Source organism: Bombus huntii, chromosome 5, assembly GCF_024542735.1.
Source record: "Bombus huntii isolate Logan2020A chromosome 5, iyBomHunt1.1, whole genome shotgun sequence".
Lineage (NCBI taxonomy): Eukaryota > Metazoa > Arthropoda > Insecta > Hymenoptera > Apidae > Bombus > Bombus huntii.
Window position 1 is genome coordinate 11543488 of NC_066242.1, and position 25201 is coordinate 11568688.

General features: G+C 36.9%; 1 protein-coding gene across 1 annotated transcript in view; it reads right to left on the reverse strand.

The window, feature by feature from the left end:
- LOC126865647 (A disintegrin and metalloproteinase with thrombospondin motifs 9) overlaps positions 1–25201 on the reverse strand; it is a 177568-nt gene that overhangs the window by 56927 nt on the left and 95440 nt on the right. The window contains exon 6 of the mRNA XM_050618424.1: positions 854–1043. Within this exon, the coding sequence (XP_050474381.1) occupies positions 854–1043 (190 nt within the window). The remainder of the gene's footprint in view (positions 1–853; positions 1044–25201) is intronic.

Below are 25201 nucleotides of genomic sequence, written 5' to 3' on the forward strand. Positions count from 1 at the left end.
TTCTTTTTAAAAGAAAACCTACCAACCAACCAACCGACGTACGTTGGTCATGAATAAAACGATAGGTATCGAAGTCACCTGAACGTTTTGTAGTACTACAAACAGGCTGTGCCTGTTCGTTGCACACGTGTGCATCGTTGTCCCTCCTAATGCGAGCTGCACCAACTGCATGCATTATTAATACGTTTTCGGCGCGAGACCACTCTCGTTCCTCTCCGAGAACCAACATGGTTTTAGGGGAGCGATGTTTAGATTGCGGATTTTTATGCAAATTCATGCTTTTATGAGCGCCGTCGTGAAAGTGTGTAGAATGTAAATAAAGCTTTATTGGGCTTAATATACGGTGACTGCGAGACGTATTTGTAGGTGGCTTTATCCTACAACGATTCATCATTTCCACATTTCATTTTTGTAATTAAATATTGGTAATCGTATGAAAATATTGCGGAGTTTAATAGACTTCAACTTATTGATTGGTATATAAGTGCTATAGTAAATGCAATGCACAGATACGTGTTACAGCCACTGTAATTGTGCTCCATAAAGATACGAATTTGCATAAATATACACAGTCCAAAGATACTTATCAACTCGGAGAAGCTCGAATCCTTTCGATTGATGTCTATTAAAATATTGTTATTTTTCATGATGTAACTCGATTAATATTAATCCGTGTAACTGATATTACGAATATTTTCGAGAGAAACACACGTGAACGATCTGAAAATCAAATGCAAAGATAGTTTTGATGCCGAGTTGCTTCACGACGTACTCAATTTATTTAAATTGCTGTCTTAGAAAAAACAAAGTGAACAAATCTACGCTTTAATTATTTCAAATGTTTTCAACTCACCCTTCACGCCACAGTTATGCGTCTCAGCACGATCATCGACGTCGTTCATTCGATTATGATCCATGGTGTACGGTCTTATCCTCTGGATGGCGTGCTCCAACGAAAATTCTAGAGAATCCTTGTCACTCTGCCGCCAGGGCTTGGCTGGTTTAATTATGTAGCTTCCCGTCGACGTTCTCACGTGGCCCGTCTGCGGCAAAAAAGTATGCCAAAAATTCGGTGAGTCACTGCAGCATGATTGGCCTTTATCTCCTCAATGAAACTGGCTACCTACTTGCTAACCATTCTTTTTTTCTTTTTCTTTCTTTCGTTCGGATTCTCTTTCGTTCTTTCCCCTTCTTTCTTTTTTTTTTCTTTATTTTCTCAAGCCACCGAACCGTGAAATTTCGTCCAATTGTCCGCGTAATTTCTAGCCAGATGAGCTTTGATAACGTTTCGTTAAATCGTATCCGTCGCGGTGAAAGTGATCGATCGAGTCTTTTTTCTTTAACCCTTTTTACTTTTCGTCGTTCTTTTTTAATGGTTAAACAGAGATTGTCGCATGCAAACAAGATTTTTCATTGTACGAGATATTACCAGGTAATCTTACAAAATCGCGATTCATCGTACGGTGAAAGGAGATAATTGATTTACGAACATTTTTATGTGACTTTCGTTCTCTTTAAATTGGCGCAAAAAGACTGGATCGCGTTTGGCAAAGTCCAGCGTTTTTACTCTGCGATGTTAAATCCGATCTTTATATTACACCGTTTACGATTTTAATTACTAAAGACAACCTTCTTAAAATCGTAGTCGACTTTTTGTCGCGTCGCAAACAATTCAGGTGCTGATTTAAGAAGGCGAAGGAAAGTCTCGATTTTTAACTTTTGAATATTGTTAGCAACGGAGTATTTAAAATTTTGAAAAATATCGCAAAATATTCTTCTAAAAATGTGTCCTAAAAATTGTCCTATTTCTAACTTTATCTACAAATGGAGAAAATTGGATAATTATAGATATGTTGCAAGCTAAATATTAAAGTGTAGCATGTTATCAGATAATAACTAGAATTTTTTTTATCGAATACAAATATTTAAAGCGAATACCTTTTTCTATTAAAAGTTCGCATAAACTCATATGTATAAGTCATTCTACATTTTGTTAAAAAAGTGAACGTTAAAGAAGAGATACAGTTAAAATTAGATACAATTTCAAATATACATAGTGCGTTTGAAAATCGACGAATTCATTGGGCTATTCTTACGAACCATAGATCAATGTCCAGTAACATGAGTCATCCGTAGCACTCAAAGACTCAGCTCGTTGAAATTTTGGCATCCGTGCCATTCTTTTCGAGTATGCTACAGGAATTTCCGACCGACGTTGTCACTTTTTTGTCCATTTGATGCTCGTAAAATATACAACGCTCAAAACGTGTTTTATTACCGAACCCCATAAAACTTTCAACAGAAAAAGCACTTTTTACTGTTTGAAGAATTCTTAGAAGAAGAAGAAAAATTCTGCGGTTGAAATTTCTTTACAAACTCCCACTTCTTCGTCGATACTTTCACTAAACCAGAATTACAAATTTACTAAACCAAATTACAAATTGTTGTCGCGAAAATTTCCTATGATAATTTAACCATCGTCAAAATTAAATGATACGCAGCTATTAATAAAATTTCATTAGCCAAACATTGATTCCTGCAAATCCTAACAAATATCTCATCTTAAATACCATATGTATGCATTATGTAAATTATATTATCGCTAAATATCTTCTGCACATGTTTTTTCAAATTTTAATTTTCCAGAAACGAACATCCGCGATCTAACGATTTATTGTCTTAGCCAAATATAATCCGAGTTTGGAGAGAAATGACTAACGATCGTGTGTGTACGTAAAACAAATAGAAAATTTCGAAATTTGTCGAAGAACCTGCCGATCGACAAGCTGAGATACGAAAAGTATCGCGGATTAGCCCGGCGCATTCATCGCCATTTATTTATACATGCAGCGCTGCCCTGACATAACTTCCTCGATTTGAATGTGAAACACACCGGCTACATGAGACGCCCCCGCTAAGCATATGCCACCCACGTAAATTCCGTGTGAGGGCAAAGCCGCGAACCGCGGACGAACTCGAGCGGATCAGGTGAAAATAATCGATTAAAACCGAGCGCGTTCAACATGCCGGTCTTCTGTTCTGCCTCGTTGTTGTTTCAACGATAATCGGTAGACCGCGGAAAATTTGCAGATGAAAAAAAGGAGAAAAGTTCACCGTACGAATATACAAAAGTAGATAAAATAAGGAAACTGCTCTGTTTCTTATAATTCGTAATAGACGAAGTCTATTCTAAGTTCTACTCTTTGAATTATTGATATGTTTATAAAAGCAATAGGAAATATAAATTTGCATAAGAATTCGTGGTCTAGTAACAGATTACGTAATTATTTCTCGTGTCTTATCGTTCGTCTTCTTTTCGAAGAATATTCTTCTGATATTCGATCCTAGCGCCAAAAGTAACAAATTTCTTTTGCAAACGTAAAATGCAAGAAAAAGAAAAAAAAAAAAAAGAAAAACACACGGTATATAACGCAAGATCTAAGAAACAAAAGTTTTTGTTTCCAACATTGTTGAAAGAAACTTCTCTAAAAAAAAAAAGAAAAAAATATTAATAGATATAATACTGTAAGAAGATACGAGAAAGAATATCGAACGATAGTCTGACAGAAAAATGACGTGCCATATAATACACATAATTGCTTGTTGATCGACGACGGGTCTAATTAAGAAGCTTATAATTATTATCGGTCGACCAGTTGCAGAAAAAGGAGTCATGCGGGCAACTGGTTGAACCAGAGCCAGAGAAAGTCGCCCTAATTAATTATTGCTCCTAATTACAGGAATCTCTGCTCGTCGTCGAGAACAGAGCAATGAGTAACGATACGATTCGTTGGCTGAAGGGCGACTAACGGCCACACGTCGATTATTATCAACGCCTCCTTAACGCACTTCCGCTTGTAGTTTCAGTCTCTCGAGTGTAACCCCTGATATACAGATGACTTAAATAGCATCTGACATAAATAAAATAGGAATTGTTGCGTGTTAACAGGACATTAACACAGGTCTAACAACTTCGCCAGCAATAAAGGAACTGCTATTTGTGTTTAGAACTGTTACACAGCAGATTAAATATTATACACGTGTCTTATAGTCTATGTGCTCTTTATTGAAACTATAAAATCCTAGATGGTCCTTTTATCATTCGATCTACATAGGTGGCATCTGATTGCTTCTTTATTTAATACACGTTTCTTCTCTATTATTTCTTTCGAAATTCTAGGCATTTGAACGTTCGTATTACTCTAGTCATACAACATTTCCATCGATATAAAATTTATGCGTTCTACAAATTAAGATTATATCCTTCTGTTCGTTATAATAACAGACAAAAGAAAGTTTAAGACTGGTACTTCTCGTACGTACGCTACAGTATATGATCCACGTAATCTCCTCGTTGATTCAAACGAGGACGCTTGAATAGGATTACGTTCTTTTTATCCATTCTCTCGTATTTTATATTCATTTTTGTAGAAGCACACGATAATTTCCTATTCTTCCCTAAATCAATTCCATTCTAGATCCACTAATTTTCTTCTTGTTATTTTATAAAATATATACAACAGCCTCGTTAAAAACTAATGCAACCAATATAAATGATTATACCATGAAACATAAAAAGAAGACTAAAGAGAAAACACCCCACTGACCTCGCTAAAGAAATAAAATAGACAAACTCGAAGATGGTGTCTCGCTGGGGGTAGCCATCCGCGTGTTACTTGGCAGTAAAGTTAGAAAAATTTTCCTAATATCCAGCTGGACAAATTGTAAAGTGCAAATTAAATAAATAAAAAAATCCGCGGAAGCTTAACCGACTCACATTAATTCTATCTTACCCTACGTAGAAAGTCTGCAAAGATAGCTTGCATCCATTGCGCAACACTTGCACGTTGCCCGGCAAAATTTTGATCATACGCAGCAAGGTGGAATACGTAAATAGTAAAGCAGCTGCGCAAACCTTTCGGACAAAGGGATCGAAATAAGAAAACTACGTACGTATGGATAGACTTCTGTTGCGAGTGCCTAGCTACGTATACAACGAGAGCCGCGTGGTTTTCTATTGAACGCCGAAAGACAACGTGGCCTTTCAGCTGTCGTGGTCGTCCTATGGATTACGACAGCCGTAAACGGCCATTCTGCACGCGTGTAAACCACCTATAAGGGAAAAAGAAGTTCACCTTTACGAACATGTTGGTTCGCTCATTCAGAATCGAAGATCGTACGCGCGTGCACACGGTGCATTTCTCGGAGAGGAGAGCGAGGAAATTTATTGGCCAGCTGGAAATCCGTCTGATTGTCGATCCCCGTTCCCTTAAACGATCGTTACACACCGTCCATGTTTTCTTCCATTTACGAGTGCTTTTTACGCGAAGCGTCGAGCTCGAGCGTGTTCGAGACACAAGTGAAAAAATGGCAAGCACGAGAAAGCGTCTTCTTTGTTTCTGAGACACGAGGAGGCGAAAAGGGAGAAAAGAGAAAATATCGAGTGCATTTGTTTATTTTTATTTTTAATTACAAGGTGCAGATGTTTCCTTTGTTTTTTCTTCTTTAAGAATTTTTTAGATTATATCGGTTTATGCCTCTATAAACTTTTCGTACGAGCGAATTGTAATTGTTGAAAAGACGTTTCGTTCGAAGAGATTCGAGCGGAATTGTCCGGTACTAATAATAGGCACGCAAGTTGAGGTTTCGATAGTGATTTCAGGTTGAAGAAAACCGTTTGCATGCCGACAATATTTACGTAATCCGCGCGTAAATGGAATCATTTATCAACGATGTAAAATTAGAAAGGAAATCTTTTTATCGATCTCCCAAAGTTATCACTAAATCAAAGCAGATTTTCAAGAATGTGTAAGTTTATCTTACGATGAATAGTTTCTTTCTTTTCTTCTTTTTAGGTCTTGCGCTTTTTCTAAAATTTTCATTTTTAAAATCCACTTTGTATTTAAAATTCATCGTCGCTCTTCAGCTAACAAATATACTTTACGTGTTAATAAATATCGCATATCTTATATTATTATGTATAAAGAAAATTACAAATAAAACATTTCGTTATATGTGTGTGTGTGTGTGTGATGTGCAAGGATCTAACGATTCGAAAGCGAAAGCAGAATAATTTACATCTAAACAAATCATCATCTAAACATCTAAAAAAATTTGCAGTATGTACATGTTGTAATAATCTATAATATTTCAATTCTATTGAAATAAAATATACTTCCTTCTTGGTAAATATTTCTACGAAATATTTCTTTGATGTTATTTGATCCTTTCTCAGTTGGGTAGTTTCAAGGAAATTGATAGTTTAATACCAAAAAACAACGAAGAAAGAATAGGAAATACCCAATGCTACAGATGATTCACTTTTAACATACCCCTTGCGTCTATGTGTATGACTTAGCATCTCTTCTCACAATCGTTCAGGAATGCTTCCATCTCGGTGGAGAACAAATAAATTCCACGAGATGCTTCTTCGGAAGTTTGTTTAATCATTGAATCAACAAATCGAGAAGGGGCAACGTCTCGCCTTCAACTTCCTGATAATTCGCGTTGTACTTCCGTCTCAATACGAAGATGTATTTAGGGACGAAAACGTGTACGTAGTTGTTATCATTTCATACCATTTATTTCTACTCGTTTGCAAAATCTGTTTAACATACCGTGTATGCAATTAAATTCATTCGAAGCAAACTATAGCGAAAGTGTAATGAAATTAATTTGAAGTGACCGAAATATAACTATATATACATTTTCAACTACATTTGTTACATGTAAATAATGTTTAACGATTCTTCTTATCTTAATTATTCAAGGACTTTGCAATTTTCTGCTTTGCAGTTTCATTAAAATTATCGGCTGTGAATATGTTAAGAGCTATTTGTATTAATGGCGCCCAGCATTTGCTTATCTTTTATAATAAATTAGCAGTAATTATATCATATAATATCTCTGTCGTAAAAAGTTAACTTCTCAAAAATTTAACGAAACAGAGGCAAAAGGAAAACTCGAACAAACGAATAAATTAAGGAGAAGACAAATTGAAGACCACGTTGCTACAAGGAAGATAATTGAAGATTTGCTAATACTCATTTATTGTCAAAATTCTATATTCTATTATATGGAATTAAAAATAATAGAAATTTTTATATATATATCTACATTCTATTATGGTAGAATACAATATAATATAAACCATAGTTGAGTCATGATATAAAATTAATGTTTCATATATAGAATTGGAAACAGTATAATCTACTGGCATTTAAAATACAAAGTAAACTATGTTACAAGCGTAATAGAAAATTAATTTTATATAATCTATTTTTATATCAGTTTACGTCCTTCGCTGTATCCACGATGAAATTCCTTAAACAGCCTTAAACCTACATTGAGAATTAACACTTACGGTGTTGTTGGTTGATCGTTGCTTCACAAATTACTCGATTTCCAGAGAATTAAGCGCTCTTAACCCAGATTTTCTAAATGGAATTCGTCGTGTTCGAGTCGGTGATTAACCGTGCGCTTGTTGAATTTAACGATCGTTTGTAACGTGTCAACATGGTATTCGAGTAAAAGCCTGGATTTTTTCTTAATCGATTAAATTCCTCCAGAAGGATGACTGGCATAATTTTATCGAGCCTTCCTTTTTTCCACGTTTAATGAAATTTTCATTTTTCTATGGTATGCCGTGTTTACGAGTATACGTGGAATTATTTCTCGTATTTTTCTATAAAAGTTTCGAGAAGGTTGTTTTGATACAGAAAAGGGAAATACGATGACGCCAATGAATTACATTTCACGTTGCTCTGGAGACTTCAAGGTTTTCACCGTCTTTCGAAATTTCGTGTACAGTGTGCTTGACAAGTTTTTCAATAACTTTCATATCGTTTATCTCGATTTTAACTTATATCGAATCTTTAAACTTCGTTCATCAGGGAAATCTCTTAAAAAATATTTTCCCGATTTTTGCAACTTTACAAATATAATATACATTTTACTACGAGTGAAGCACGAAATACTTTTTAATATTTCAAATACCAAGCATTTATTAATGTTTCAGGTGTGAATTATTTTTTAACAGTTTCAATATATTTATCTGTTTTCTCTATTTATTCTCCGTTCATGCAGTACATATATGTGTGGATATGTATTAGGTTGTCCGAAAAGTGTTTTACAACAACGCAGCTTTATACAAACATGAAACCTAATCCGTCGAACGTTGTGATCTTCATCTTGATAGAAGAAAATGGATCATACGTAATTCGATAAAATAATATAAAACGAAAAATGTTGTGCATCCATTATTTCCTTATAAAACGAAAGAAACTTTTCGGACGACCTAATATACGTATAAATTTTATTTCTAAAATATAACGCAATACAGGCGATATTTAATATAAATTAACAGTTTGAATATAAATATATCCATGACTTATATCCATGACATAAAGCGTTTATTTATTACTCGATGTTTTATTTCATGTTAGGAACGTCTATTACAAAAGATCTTTATAAGTACGGCTACGAATGAATCATTAAGTATTTTCCACAATAGCTGTTTCTATCTATCTTTTTTTTTTCAAAATAGAATAACGCAATATCGATCAAAATGACGGGCAATAAATGTCAGAGTTTTATTTCAAACAAAGAACGAAATGAAAATTCAGACGTGCAAGCTATCATTGCGAATCGATTCTACCATCCACCTTGGTAATTTCTCCTTGAATCAAATCTCTGGAACCTCTTAAGTCTTTCGAGATGGTTTCAAACGTTATTGCCCATAAAGAATATACGTACAGTAAGAAGCCATTTGGATCTCTTGCATCGTGAAAATTGCTTGATTTGCAATCGCGAAGAGCGCAAATGAGAAAAAAGTAAAGATCGAATGACCGTTTAACCCATTCTATTTCTATCGCAGTTCCAATTTGCATATCGCCATTACACTTGCAATTATCTATGAAGAAACATAGAGCAACGATGTTCCATTAAACTCACGTACGACCTTGCGTTTGCTTCATGAACGTCATTAAAAATTACATTTTTTCATCTGTGATCTCGATTTTTTCTACAGTTGAAAAACCCCAGAAATTTTCGCGGAAAAACATTTATAACGATCGGCTAAGAAATAAGAAAATTATCAAAGACGAATATTCTCGTGTTCGAGGATACGTGTACAATTTTTATACATTTAAACGTTACTCTATCGATATAAATTTCTGTTGTACTCGAAGATCCTGGAAAAAGTCATATCGTCTATTCTAATTCTTGCCTCGATGATTTCAATTTTCTAGTCGTACGTTAACAGTGAAACAACGCGCAAGAGTTGCGTAAACGCAGTCTGTTAACAGACTTGCGAAATCTAGATGAAAAAAGGAATAGTAATCGGTAAATGTCCTTGAAATTCCTCGTCAAAATTTCAACGCCAATTCAAGTAGAATTCGACGATGGAAACTGACCGAGACGTCAGTTACGAACGAAGCGGTTCCCAATGGATTAAAACCTACGCTATCTCTGCTTACAAAAAGAACAACAAACGTTTCGTTCAATCCACTATTAACGAAGATACGCGCAAGTTGTACCCAGTTCAGCCACTACGTAACAAAGATATCGATCGATCAATGTTCGTGCACGACTTTCCATCGATTCTACGCCTTCCAACAATATCATCCTCTTGCATCGTCCATCTTCTTCCAAGTTTGCCATAGAAGCCTGCAACGAGTCGAATCTTTTCTATCGAACCTATCTATCATTCGATTCGCTGGATACGTACACAGACAGCGAGGGCTAGAGCGTGGAAAGAGAAAGAATCGCGTCGTACGCTGGGTGCATTCGCGATTTGCATTCCTGCAGGCGTGCACCTCCACGTCCCGTGGCTATCCGATGGCACAAAGACTGACTTCAGGGTTACCGAGAACTCTTGGCAAGAACGCCGTTTTTCTCTCCTTCCCCTGGCTCTCTTCTCCTCGCCGAAACCCTCCTCCCGTTCTCTGTCAGTCCGTCCCTCTTCTGCCCACGTCTCGCAATCTCTTTTTGCCTTTTCAACCGGCGAACGCTGGCAACGACCTCGAAATCCACCGCTGGAACAACTCATCGACCTTTCGACGAGTACAGCTGATCTCCATCGACGGCCACTGCTTTTCCTTTCGATGACCGCCGCTACGTTTTTCGCCAACGAGCTTTTCTTTCCGATTTTTCCACAAGGTTCGTCAACTTTTGGATTCTTCGTAGCGTACGGTTGTTTTCTATCTTTTCTCATTGTCCACTGTTTTCGTCTCTTTCGATGAGATTAGGACGTGCAAGGATTTCTTTCATCTTTCGAAAAGATTCGTCGATTTCTTCCGTTTCTTTTATCGAGATTAGAGTGCGCGGTGTTTCCTCTTTTTTTTTTTCGAATAATGAACTTTTCTTCTCGAAAAATTGAGAAGATTCGTCGACCGCTTCCTTTCGTTTTTCTCGTCGAAATTAAGGTGTATTCGAGTGGGATTTGAGTGGGCAGTGGTTTCGAATGAGTTGGCAGAGAAATTTCGGGAGCTGAAGGATCCCGGTTTAGGTTATTCTTTGTCTGCTTCCATGTTTTTTGAGGATACATATTTATCGATGAACATAGATAGACCGTATGCTGTATTCTTATTGTTCTATTTTATTTCCAAACATATGCAGTTTCATTGAATTTCAAATATGTTTTCTAGCTTTTTTCTTTCTTACAATTTAGTTAATGGTACGGAATACGATTAAAAACGACGACGAAATGTTAGAAGTTAAAAGATGTTGATGCGTTTAATAAACGCTTGAATTATTTCCTCTAATTAAATTTCTATGTCTTTCTGTCGATCTAATTTCCATTATAACATCCATCTCCTATATTCTACCTGCTATTTCATTCTTTATGTGTTCTACTAGAAAGTCGTTCTTGATTTTTGTCGTTGATTTATTGATCCAGTTGAACATTCACCAACTTAAGCAGCTTCCTTCAAGTCGAATAATTTTAAGAAAGTCGAATGGCAAGCTCAAACGAACTCCGCGATCTTCGTAATAAATTCGTAACGTTGCAACTGCATTTCAGCAAATTTCGATAATCTTGAACGATCATGTTCAACTTGAGCGCGTTTTGAGAAAGTCGAAACAATTTTAATCGGATCGAACGATGTTGCACCACGATCCAACGATTTTCTACTTTCCAACAATTTTATGTCAATTTCGATAAATTCGAGCAAATTCTATCACGATACACCGTAATACGTGTATCGTTTATGTGTAAGTACTTATTATATCGTTTCGATTGACACATATTCCACGCGTCTGATCGAAGTTGAAAGGACTCAATCTCGAAATTGTTAGGTACCCTCGTGCTGTCGGATCGGCTTGTTCGTTTTAAAACACAGTTTCACTTTCTCTACTCGAATTACAGTCTCGCTTTCGCCACCCTCGACACCCATTCGCAAATATCGAGTGCATGGTTGGATGGAAACCGTACAACATTCTTCCGACCCACTTGCTCCAATGCACGAAACTTGATCTCCACTTGACAGCGAAAATTTCACGACGAATTATTTATTATTCGGCTGTTAACGATTTTCAACTCTTCGCATCGTTTCACATCGTTCGACTGCCTGTCCACGTTCACGCGAATTTTCGTATTTTCGTAAACGCGACTAAAGCAACGGAATCTAAACAGAGATTCGTTTGATTTGGCATCCTAATACTGCGTTTTGTATATTTTGTGTATTTTTACGTATCTTTAAATTTCTTGCGAATGCACAGAGATCTACGGTTCGGTGGACAACGCGTTATAAATAATCCGCGCACGTTTATGTATTTAAGGGAAACTTACGGGAAGCGTAAAAAATACAGAGAATGCACATGATAGGTAAAAATATATAAAATCTTCAAATTATGATACTTGTGATATTTAGCGGGCACAACGAATTTTTTCGTAGCCTCCGTTTCTTGATCTGCGTTCGTAAAGATCTAAATTTGCAGAAATGTCCGTAGTCTGGTAACAAACTCGTAGAAAGGATACGTAAAAGGATTGGAAATAAAAACCGACTTCCATCGATAATTTCTCGGAATCATTACGCTGTCTATGGTCAAATTTGATATCCAATAACGTTTTCAAGTGGAGCACGTGCCAATCCAATACAAATCTAATTTGTCAACATAACGTGGCTACGTAACATCCTATCATAAATCTTTTCCACTTCTTCATCTGGAGTTATTTAAAGAGCAATATCGTTCCAGTTGGCGAAACAAAATGCTAACTCTTGATAGCTGACTCATCTTATACTTGCAATTAGCTGAACCATTGGCGAACGGTCACGAAAATTCAAGTCGCATCTTCTTCATCATCTTTACACTTATTGAACAAACTAATAGACAAGGTAACGAACGTTGAACTAATCTTAGCGAGGGAACACGTATCTCAGAACGTTTAGAATAACGCGAAACGAGTGTTATTCTTAAGCGAAAAATAAATCGAACAACTTAAAACCAACGGGGAGAAATCAATGGAAAATAACGAAAGTTCATTTTACTAAATTTTTCTGAGTAAAACGAGCGACAGGATGAACATTCTACGTGAACAAAATATCCAAAATTCGAATGGACGATTTCCACTTTCGATCAAATTCCAAACAACCAGACCCAAAAGGCATAAATCTTAGAAATCGGAGGATAAAATGAAACTTTTACGAATCCTTGTCAAGTACGATCGGACATCGATGTTACTTGCCTTAAGACTCGCCATAAAAGAATACGTTCGTCCTCTTGGCCGGTGTAATGGCAATTAAAAAGAGCAACACGACAGGTCGCAGGATTTTTCATCGAGTCCCTCTTAGAACACGATTTTATGCGATATGTTTTATGTGTTCGATGGGTAACGAGGATACAATGGCGGCTTCTGGGTGGGCTACCGGCCTTAAACTTTTCAATGCGAGCGGCAGCAGGTCTTTGCATCCTGTGCAGCACGCAGGATACTTTGTATGGAATCGATGGCTACGTGTACGATTCTCGATACACGGCCGATCGCCTCTGTGTAAACCCGTATAAGGCGACTAATCGTCGCGCATGCTACGATAAAAGAGCTTCGTTAACCGGATGATGGCTAAATATAATTTTATTATGGATTTTAAATAGTTTTAAACGACGATAAGATGGTTCGAGAGCGACGATGCAAACGACTGACAAGTTCGATTTTACGCTGGTGTTGATTATTAATTTAAACGCGATGGGAAAGATAATTTTTAATGTTTTAATATCAATATTTTATCTGCAATATATTTCACGTCGATGTAATTTTGATTTCTGTCTATTTGCTTCTTAACGAATTACTACAATCCTCCTTTTTACCCTGTTACCGTTATATGGAAATTTTCATTGCAATTTCAGAAGAACTTCAGAATTATTTTATTTATAATTAATCTTACAATCAATTTTATATCAAATAATTTTAGAAGATTTAGATGGCAATAATTTGTAGATATCCTAACACTTTTCTATCAGAGGATTAGTTAAATTAATTAGGTGACTTGAAAATCGTACACGTTCTTCATAAAAATAACCGCGACAAATATCTTACAATAGATAGACGTACATACTAATAACGAACTGATATACTGTTTGTTATAAGATGTTACAAAGCGACAGTGATATTTATTCTTCAAAGAAATGTGTCGAGTTATTAGACAATCAATTAAAAATTCTTCGAGTGTAGAGAAAACGAAGCATTTTTAACATTGTCTTATCTCATGTTTCCTTGTTTTAATTTCATCAAATCGTTCTATATTTTCACTTTTTACGGATGCAGAACAGGTTTTTCTAAACTTCGACGTCGTCAAAAGACATTGTACGGCTTGAATGTAAAATTTGCAGCAACTTATTTATGGGAAATTCGTTCCTCTTGCTCACGAGTCAAGTTTCGGTGCACCTTCAAAACCTATCCAGCGAAACCGGAAGCGTCCTCCGCGTCGCGACCAACCACGGTCCTCCACCTTTCACTGTCTCAACCGTACGCTCTTGCAATTAAATTCACACTGCTGTTCCAATCAGCCTCGAACATCACATCCAACCGCAAAAAAGCCATCCAAGAAACACAAACACGGAAAAAAGAAGTAGATCGAGTCGATTTACGAGTGGACCGTTGATATATTGCGCTCTTTTCCGGAAAAAGGAGACCGCGTGGTGTCTCGAAATTAAAGGTAAATCGAGTTTGCTCGATGTGTTCCTGCGTTTCAAACTGTTACTGTAGTTTCTCAAAATCCATTCGATTTTTTCTACGTGATTCGAGTAGAATTTAAATACAGTTAGAAGGTTGTTCATTTACTCGATATTACTGGCGATTCTTTAAGAATTAAGCGAAAATTAACTCTTAGAATTGGCCTCGAAAATTTCGATTAGAAAACATTTGTCCAATTTAAGCTGGATGAAATTTCAATTATCGAAAATTTACTATAGCGCTTCTGTGTTATCGGATATTTCTTTGAGATTATTTTGAAGATTGATTATGTCTCGAAGATTGTATTAGCTTGTCCGAAAAGTGTCTTTCTTTTACAGACACGTCTTTTACAACAACGCATCTTTATACAAACATGAAATCTAATCTGTCGAACGTTGTGATCCTTATTTTGATAGAACAAAATGTACCACACGTAATTCGATAAAATAATATAAAACGGAAAATATTGTGCATTATTTCCTTATAAAGCGAAAGAAACTTTTCGGACGACCTAATATCTTCAAAAATCGTTTCTAAATTTCCTGACCCTTTCTCATAGTTTCTTTAGGATTTTACGCGTTAGAAATAATTTTTCTAAATCCTCTTTTACCTAATTTCGTCACATAAATTTGGGATATGTCACGCTCTTTCCCGAAAAAAAAAACGGACGATGACCGTGGATTCGAAATGTCTGGGAATTGGAGGCAGAGCCAGGTCCCGAGGGGCAGACGTTATCTTTATTTAGTCGGCCGACTTAATATGCAGAACGCGATACATCATAATAAAAGGAGGCTGCGACCGTAGCGTGCGTTTACGCAGCGAGGCATTAAAAGGGACAGTGACGAGGCGCGGTAATTTGTCGTCTCGAACGCGCCTCCGAATACATTAATATTAAGCGAGAAATTGCAAAATCCGGCGATTTCGATGCTGGGAAACGAGCGTCTCTGCTCCGAGGCCCCGCGCCCATCTCCGGGTCGGATGAAATTTAGGGAATCGGACAGAGAATTTGTATTTCGATATTTGGAAAAGCGACGAGTAGAACTACTGCGGTTTTCTATGCGTTTACAGGAAATCTAAATGTGCAAAATTGCACAAAATGCGCGTTACATGAAAAACATCTATAAAATATCCGAATTACAAATTTGCTTTTTGTAATATTCAGTAGGCGAAACTACATTCTGCCGAGATTTTACTTCCTTTGTTAAGATTTTATCTACTTACTTTTTATTTATTTATTTATTTTACTTACTTTGTTGAGGTTGACTTATAGAGGAACGAGTGGATGAATTTGTAATAGAAAAATATATTGAAATAAGTAAAGGTATAAGTATAAGTTCAGGTATAGTGTGTGCTGATCCAGATCCTCACTCTTACAGTGCTACAATACAATAGAAGAAGGGCTGATAGGGAGCACGTTCATATATTTATAACAAAGGACATTACCAAAAAGTTAGTCTTGTAGCTCTAGCTGAAGGCTACGAGAAACAGCAATAGAAATCTACTTATAGTTCATTTGTTTCTAGACCGTGTAATGTAAAACAAAATTTATATTCAAGGGTACGATAATATGGACCTCTCCTTATTTCGAATTTTTCGTTTCACTAAATTCTATTCTCTTCGTAAATTCTCTTCGATATGCAAAAGAAAAGGTGTAGAGTTTTTTTTGAAGTATTAGGTCGTCCGAAAAATTTCTTTCGTTGTATAAGGAAATAATGGATGCACAATATTTTCCGTTTTACATTATTTTATCGAATTACGTATGATCCATTTTGTTCTATCAAGAAGAAGATCGCAACGTTCGACAGATTAGCTTTCACGTTTGTATAAAGACGCGTCGTTGTAAAAGACGTGTCTGTAAAAGAAAGAGACTTTCCGGACAACCTAATAATTACTTCAACACTTTTAATTGCATTCTTAAAAATATAAATCTGCATAAAAATCCGCAGTCTAGCGACGAGGTTCTTTCGATTGATTAGAAATTGACAATCGTTTAAGAGAAAGTTCAATTAATATTACAACCTCCAGTTTTGTCTCTTGCAATTAATAAAAACGGCGAACATTGCCACAATTAACGTTGATTGTTCCATATTAATTTCCCGCTACAATTTTTTCGCCAGGGCTTCTCACAAAATTTGAGTAGATTCGTTCAATCGTCCGAAAGGAAAAGTTTCGACACTTGTTTACGTTAACAAAGTAACGAGAATTAAACTGAAGGAAATACGAATATTTCTATAGGAGTTTTCCATAGTTGAAGTCAAACATTTTCGCATCTATGATATTCTCCTCGTTCAATATATTTATTTCCTTTTTTATAGATATATCAACTTAGCTACGGACGAATATAAAAAAAACCTTGTAAATATCAAACTAAACAGACTGCAATAAAATGCTAACACGATGAAACCCATCTCGAACTCCGCCATTTAACTTTCTAAACAATCGCAACCTACCCTATAAAAAGAACGAACAAATAAATCGAGACGTAAACAGAACTTGACAAAGGTGGCGAAACGACCATAAAACGATCATTAACGCAAAAGCTATATGTCCTCGTCTATTACTGTCCTCTCTAATTTTCATTTTTACCGCGAATACGCTTCTCTCCTCTTTCCTAAGTCGTTACGACGCTAGTTCACACGAGAGCCGGCACGAGCTTAGGGTTGGCTTTGCATAATCGACGATCTTACGCGGATGCAAAGGTGCCTGTGTTAATCAGCCAGGCACACGCGGCATCGTTGTGTAAGCGCGTAACTGATTAATGACGACTAAACGAAATGCTTCGTGCCCACGTTTGACCCGATTGTCAGCTACGACATTTCTCCCGAGCTTGTTGACTAGCTGGCGACGTTGTGTACCGTACACGACGAAGATCGGGCCTCTTGTAATTAAACCTGTCAGAAGATCCATGTATACATTCTTGTACGCGTCGCTAACATCGTTTCGTGACAGTAAGGACGGCGTGGAAAAATTAAACACACCGCCAATCGTTGAAATCATTCAGGATCAGCAAAGACAGTTTCGTCATGGATCGATTTAGACATTGGCGCTCGGTTCTTCTATCTTTCCTTCTTCAAATATTTTACCTCGCTGTGTCGTTTCGAGAAATCTCTGATATCCGAGCAATCTCAAGTTTTATAATCGTAAAATTATTTTTTAAATCGTCTTTGCTCTTCTCTGGACGGAGTTCGTTTCTAGCGAAACTCGGACAGGTTCTCACGAAGTCTTCAACGAGGTTGACTTATATTTTTACGTGTAATTCCCTCATTTGGAGATCGTACGCTCGGCTCAAATACGGGAAAGCTCAGAATTCGACGCGAAGTAACAATCTTCTCCATGGAAATTCAGCGTAAAGATCTCTTTTTCTCTCAAATTTTGGATACAATAAGAGCAATTACAAGACTTAGACTGTTGAATAAGAGCTTTGCTACGAGGAATCTCCGAGAGATCGCGTGTCCCTGTCGAACTTACTTCGGTAAGCATACGGTACGTCGTATTATTGCTGGGCATTGTCTTACGTTACTCTTTGGCCCCCGCTTTCTACGTTTACATGAAAACCGAGAAGGATTAGATTCTCGCCACGCAGGAAACGTAATAAACTTAACTTCAATTTAATACTCTTCTGAAATTACTTATTTCCTGACTTCCAGAGTCTATCCATGGACACCGCGATTGTTACACCGAACAATTGTACATGCATCCCAGTGCAAGGAATATGTACGCTATTCTTAGCTACGTAACGTTTCGTTCAATTAAAATATCCAGCACAGCGAAGCCGCAACGGTATACCTTTGCCACTCGAGGTGTACCAATCGGTTAAGCGTTACGAGGCCTACTGCTAACATTTTCTGTAGTCATATTACGAAGCTTGAATCGTTACAATCGATAATAGAGTCGCGAATGTTCCTAGTCGGTGCGTTCGAAATGAAAATTTTGCAAAGACACGATACCTGCGAGGAAATAAAAAGGCTACGTAGTAGCAATTGGGTTGGCAACTATGTGATTGCGGATTTTATCAATACCGCCTAATGACAAAATCCGCAGTCACATAGTTGCCAACCCAGTACAAAACCAGAGTAGATCATCGTCGCAATACTATAACCAAGTGTGGTATTAACGATAACGAGACAGAGAGAGAGAAAGAGAGAAGAAACAACAGGAGTTGAAATTGGAAAGAAACTCGGATAATCTGGAAAATAAAATATGCATCTATCATTAGGTGGTATTGACAAAATCCGCAATCACATAGTTGCCAATCCAATACAAAACTAGAGTAGATCATCGTCGCAATACTATAACCAAATGTGATATTAGCGATAACGAGACAGAGAGAGAGAGAGAGAGAGAGAGAGAGAGAGAAAGAGAGAAGAAACAACAGGAGTTGAAATTGGAAAGAAACTCGGATAATCTGGTAAATAAAATATGTATCTATACAGGGTGTTCCATTTAAATCGACGTCTGCGTATACCTTTAAAGGGAATTACGATACCGGAAAACGTTCCGAAGGAAAGTTAAATGGTTTCGAGGAAGCCGCAATTTTATGTAGGTTTTTCTCTTCTAGGTAGAAATATAGAGGACGTATAAAAACATTAACCTATTTATCGTGATTACTTCTCGAGATATTCGCAGACGTCGATTTGGATCGGACACTTTGTACGTTCACTTTGTATTATATGTTACTCGATGTTCTATCGATGATTCTCGTCGATCGAACGTCATCGACGAACGTATGATATGTACTAGAGTCTGTGTAGAAACAACACTGAATCGTTCCGTGTCGGATACGATTAACATAAATCGACCTTTAAAGACTTGCACGTGAAACCATGGAAACGTCATACCTCGGATTCAGCCAACAATTCAGTTCTCAATTAATTCCGCTTATTATAATACGCATTTCAGCCAAGACCGACAGGTCAGCAGGAAGCTGGTCTGGGCATCCTGCCAGAAACTGTGCATTTTTGTCGGAAATTCAAACGTAAAGGAACCGCCGAATATAAAATAAAAAAGCATCTCAGCGCGTCTTCCTCGTTGAGAAGTTTGATTCTACCTGACGCGCACCGGAGGAATTTAGAAATTCTGAGTCACAGGAGTCACTGGCTCTCGATCTATTCCTTTCTATCTGTTCCAAGAATCGCGCGAATTTTCTTTTAGCCGTTTTTTCTCACTATCTTTGGAAGTTGTTGGTGCAGGACCGAGTCGATTTCGTGAATTTTGATGGTTCGAAACGATGAAAGTTTGAATATTCCTTTTAAGAACATCAGTGCGGTGAATGTCGAATAAGTTTCGTAAAAGGAGTATGCTTTCTGGTTTTGGGAAGATCTTTGTTCAACTTGATAATAACGTGATTCACATTTACGTATCATTCCAGAGGGAGAGATTTTATGAAAAGGAAAATTTATATGAAAAGCACATTCATATTTTTTTCAGTATACAACATCGTACGCGATTATTGAAATAATATGTTGTCAGTTACCTAGAGCGAGAAAGTATAATTTTATTAGAAATTATCTTCGTGTGTTTCGATTGGGATTAAGTCAATGAAACCTTGGGGTTAGGGATAAAATTTTAATTAAAAGCGAAACTAAATTCTTCTTCCCTTTGTACGTCTGATGTCGGCAATACATTAGGTTTCCACGTTAGTAGGTAATTTTTAAATTTCTCGAATCTTTAATTAATTTATTCCACCGTTGCTATTTAAAGGTTTATAGCTTGAAGGACTTCCTCTATTTCTATAGTCTCCGTTACCATGGTGTAAGAATAGTAAAGAATGGTAGTCGATGGCCCGTGTGTGTGTGAGATGTGCATCTGTGAATGTAATTACTTCCTGTGAGAACGTGACAAAACCATGTAAGAGACTCCACCCATGCAGACCATTACACTCCGATCATTATAATATACCTTTCACTCGTCTTTCACTCTTCCCCCATTTATTTTATCATTTCCTTAATAAAAATTATTTCAAATTCCTCGCAAAGAATATCCTACATAAATTATTATCCCGTTCTTCGTATTTCATTGATAGAAATTACCCTGAAATACCAATACAGCGCAACACAGGGATCCGCGTCGCACATAAACTGTTCACATCAAAGAAACGAAAAATTCTTGCATCGCTACGGATGTCGCATGCAGAATCCTCGGGCCCTAAAATCCTCTCTAACGAAGCAACTTCTCACCGCGAAACACGTAATTTCCAGATACAAAGTGCGTACCTTTTAAGATCCTTAAAAGCGGACAACATTCGAGTTTACGTTTCTACTCCGTCGTCTATTTGCTACGATGTTTCGGACACGAGACGCAAACGAGTCGATGCTCGATCCTCAAAGTCGAAAGAATCGCGTCTTAAAAAGATATTGCACGCCCTCGTTGCCGATTCTTCGCCGCGACTTCGCGCGCTAAAGTCCCGGAATTTATCGTGTCCCGTTGGAAATCGGACGTGGAGCATCGTCCACGCGATGATCCCCAACTCGGCCAGCACAAACGAGGCTATTTTATTACAGGAATATACGCCGTCGAATTTATGGCGCTCGGGGTGGCACGACGAGGCCGAGGAACGAGCTACTTAAAATCACGCTATGTCACCGAGCAACGAGCCCACTAAATTTTCGACGGCCAATTTAGAGGGTCGTAAGCGAGCATCCACCTTCTTATTGTATACTTTCGATCCGATGCCCTTTTCGATTTCATAGATTGCAGATCATCTTCCTACCATTTTGTACCTTCCTCTCGATCCTCTACAACCATTTCGTTTTTCTACAGCCATTCAACGATTTTCGGATCCTCTCGTACGCTTCTGACAAAATCGCACCACTTCCATCAGAGTCTTTGTCTCTCTATGTCGTATCTCATATCGTACCTCATGTTATATGCGCCGGTGATTACGAAAGTGGCCTGTATTTATCTTTGAGTGGTCTTTATTTTATGAATAAATTCTGTTTAATTAACTCGACCCAACGGTTCGATTTCTGTTAGATAGACGCAACGCAAAATAAGCGACAAATTTTTCTTTACAATTTGCTCATTTTCGTTTAGATCCTTGGCTTAGGTTACTCTCATAGTTGATGATTATTCGAAGGATATATCGTTTATATTAGGTTGTCCCAAAAGCTTCTTTCGTTTTATAGGGATGCACAACATTTTTCGTTTTATATTATTTTATTCAGTTACGTACGATCCATTTTATAGTAATAGAACAAGATGGATCATACATACTTCACTTCTACCATAAAAGTTGAGCAAGATAATAATAACCTTGCTATCGTTAACGTACGTGAATCGTACGATATTATCGGTCAGAGGTTGCGCGTATTTTAAATTTCAATTATCCAAGAAACGTCTTTTAATAATCTCGAATAATTACGAGATGCAGCATGTGTATCTCTCTACAGTGTGTTTATCTAACTACGATTCTCGTAAACTTTTCAAGATGTAAAAAATCTTAATAAATACTTCACTCTTCCCACCAAAAATGACTTCATCTTTCCCCCTTCTTCTGACCCTCCAAAAACAAACGCAAGAAACACGGAAATGCGAGTTATATTTATATCACACAGGCCTAGATAAATGGAATTCTACTGTACTTCTAAATATGTATGTCCGTATGAACTCAAGAACATAACGAGTAGCTCAAAGCTGTGCCAAAAATCGCTGTCTTCAATTTCACGTAGATTTCCAATTACTGTCACGTCCTGTGAAATCGTGCACAGCTCTTCGGGATCTACGATCGCTGTAAAAGCCTCATCGTCCTATATTAATCCCGCGTTCCGCTGAAAAAAAAGGAAGATCCAAACGGTACACGAAGTCCAATAAAACGAAGCTCTCAATTGCTTCCACCTATCATAAAGAAATCTCTCATCAAAAGGTTCCGCATGCGAGCTGGTGCCTGTGACCGTCCCAAAAATACAATTCGAGGTCCAGCAACCTGAGGACCAGGGAAAACGCGTGGAAGAAAAAGGCCAGCGACAAACGCGAAAAATATCTTTGAAATATGACGCGTCTAATTTTAGTTGTCATTCCACTTTGCTTGCTCGCGAGGCTAAGTTCGAAGGATCTCTCTGGTGAAACATCGAACGCGAAAAATTCATATTCAGGACGCCGCTGCACCGCACCGATTGGTTAACAAAGATGCAAAAGCGCAGTAGCGATATAAAAGATAAAAAAGCGCGTTGATATTGTACGTTGGAGATCGATGCATATTGGAAATCTCGTGGACAATTTTTTCTAAGGAAACAAAGATCGTAGTAAATGTACGTGTTGTGAATCACGATTCTACTTGTAACGAAAAGAACAATTCTCGAAATTTTATATGCATTCTATTATTTGACAAATATTTACATAGTACATCATTTGAGTCCGAAGAGCTGTTCTGAGTTGCAATTTCCTTTTTGTAACGATTATATAATCTATGATTTCGTCCATACAAGAAATACGGTGATTATAACTATTCTTATCTGATATGGAAACGTCGTATTGAAATTTTCAATTAATAGTTGGAGAATTAAATATTTTCGAAATACGGAATATGAAAACTTCTGGAAACCTGGATCATTAACGATCCGAGGTGCACAGAATTTAAGACCCAAGCGTATTATAATATTACAGTGTTACATACAGGGTGGTTGGTAACTGGTGATACAAGCGAAAAGGGGGTGATTCTACGCGAAAAAAGAAGTCGAAAATGTAGAATAAAAATTTTTCGTTTGAGGCTTTGTTTTCGAGAAAATCGACTTTGAATTTTCGCTCGGTACGCGTGCGGTACGTTATAACGGATCTCATTGTAGATCGTTGTCTCGATGGAAAAATTAAAAAAAAAAATTTTATTCTATATTTTCGACTTCTTTTTTCGCGTAGAATCACCCCCTTTTCGCTTGTACCACCAGTTACCAACCACCCTGTATATTGTACATATTAAGAATTTCGAAAACCTAGCAAATTAACAATTTTATAAACTTCGAATATTAGAACCTTTGGAAATTTCGAATATTAAAACCTAAATTATGAAAAATTCGACATGGTCGAAATGGGCCCAAGTGTACTGCGTAAAAGATTAAACAGACTGTGGAAAAGAAATGATATACGACTGACTAATTAAACATAATAACCGTGAAAACGGAGAGCAGTTTGCAAGGATGTAAGAAAAGAAAAGAAAAGGAGAAGCTAAAAGTAGAGGAGACTACGATCCCACGGATGTCTCGTTGGTTCAAGTTGTTCTGCAGCTTCCGATCACAAAAGAACACCGCGTTTTTTCTGTTCCCTTGACCAGCTAAAGATCAGATTGGAGGATGAAAGGAGGTGAAAAAAAATTGAGTCTAATGGAGGTTGAAGACCGTTCAGATACGTCTGAACAGATTCGGATATTATTGCTGATCAACGAAGTCTTTAATCATAGAGGACGTTCAACGATCTAAATGGAGCCTAAGTGCAACGATATATGCGTAAAGTTGTGAAGGAAACGTTGTACAAGGCGAATCGGATGTTACTTGATGACCGTACCTTTTTGCAGAGAAATCGTGAGAACTGCGTGGGAAGATCAGTGAATTATTGGGAATTATGAAAGATGGTAAAACATAGACTTGGAACAAGTTTCTCTAATTAAAAATGCTGATCATGCAAAAAGGAATCAAACTATCAGCTGAAATAATTTTTGTTCCGATTATAAAATGTTTGGGGCTGGCAATAATTTTTCTTAAAAACGAGACGTCCAAGGAATTCAATCTGTGAATTCTACGAATATTACGCGTAGAATCGTACGAATAATAATATTGTCGAATTTAATAACGTGTGTTTTTTTATTTCCATATTGCTTTATAATATCACGTCTGTTTAATGAATCTGTCTTACGTAACGTAAAATATAATATATTTGATATTGACTGATATAATAACTCAATCGTGAAAGTTACATAAAAATATCGAAATGAACATTTTACAAACGTCCACGGTAATCTGATATTTTCAGTCAGCAAACATCGACCAGATTGAAAAGAAGAATTAAGGAGAAAAATTTCGGTAGTGAACAGGAAGACAACGTCTAAGGTGTATGTATCCAGCGTATTACGAGCAGCGCAAGGAACTCGAACTCGTTTCCCTTCCGTATTTAGGATACACACGTTCGAAAATTGTTGTCTCTTTTGAACCAGTACTTTAACGAGCCAATAAGTAAATAAACTGTTGGCTATCCGGTTCCTCGTAACTATCAATCAACCGGTTCGATTATGTAGCTACGGCGTTTTCACTTTCTATTCACAGACGGGAGAATAAACATTCAGCTGCATAAAGAAGCGAACGACGACGACGAGGTGAGAGAAACACGAACGAGGGACGCGTAGAAAAAAGCGTCGGGAACCTTGGGCCTTTTAATTAAAACGGATTGATGTGGCTGAAACCTGAACAGAAGAACCTTTCGTTCTTTGTTTGTTCGTACCGTTCTAAGAAAATTAAAAGTACGAAGAATATGTATATGTATAGCTAACGAGGTATGGGAAAATTGGCTTGACAGATTTAATTAAAACAACTTTAACATCTGTCGTATAAAGAATGTAAAATAGGATTATGAAAGGAATAACAAGTCTCGCCGGATTTAATTAAAAAAAAAAAAAAAAAAAGGAAAGAAAAAGAAAATAAGTTTATTGAAATTATATTGCTGTTTTTTTTCTTTTTAATTAATGCTTTGTGAAATTTATACAATTTACACGTGCAAACAGCACTGCATAGATTCCTAATTGTACGTCGTTCTGAGAGTTTGTCAATATTAAAGTTGCTGGATTATATACACGACACACCGAGAGGAAAATTTTTAAAGAAATAACAGTTGCATAATGCAATTTACGTGGATAATCGGCGAAAAAATAAGAATTTCCATAATTATATATCTCGAGTATTTCACAGAAAAGTACCATTCGATTCCGACGCTTGACAATCTTTGAATACTTTGAAGAAAATGCAAAGTAAGTTCATTGACACTGAGGGAAGAAAAAGTATCATTCAGCCCCCGTGCGTAGCAATTTCCATAATTAAATACCTGAAATATTTCGAG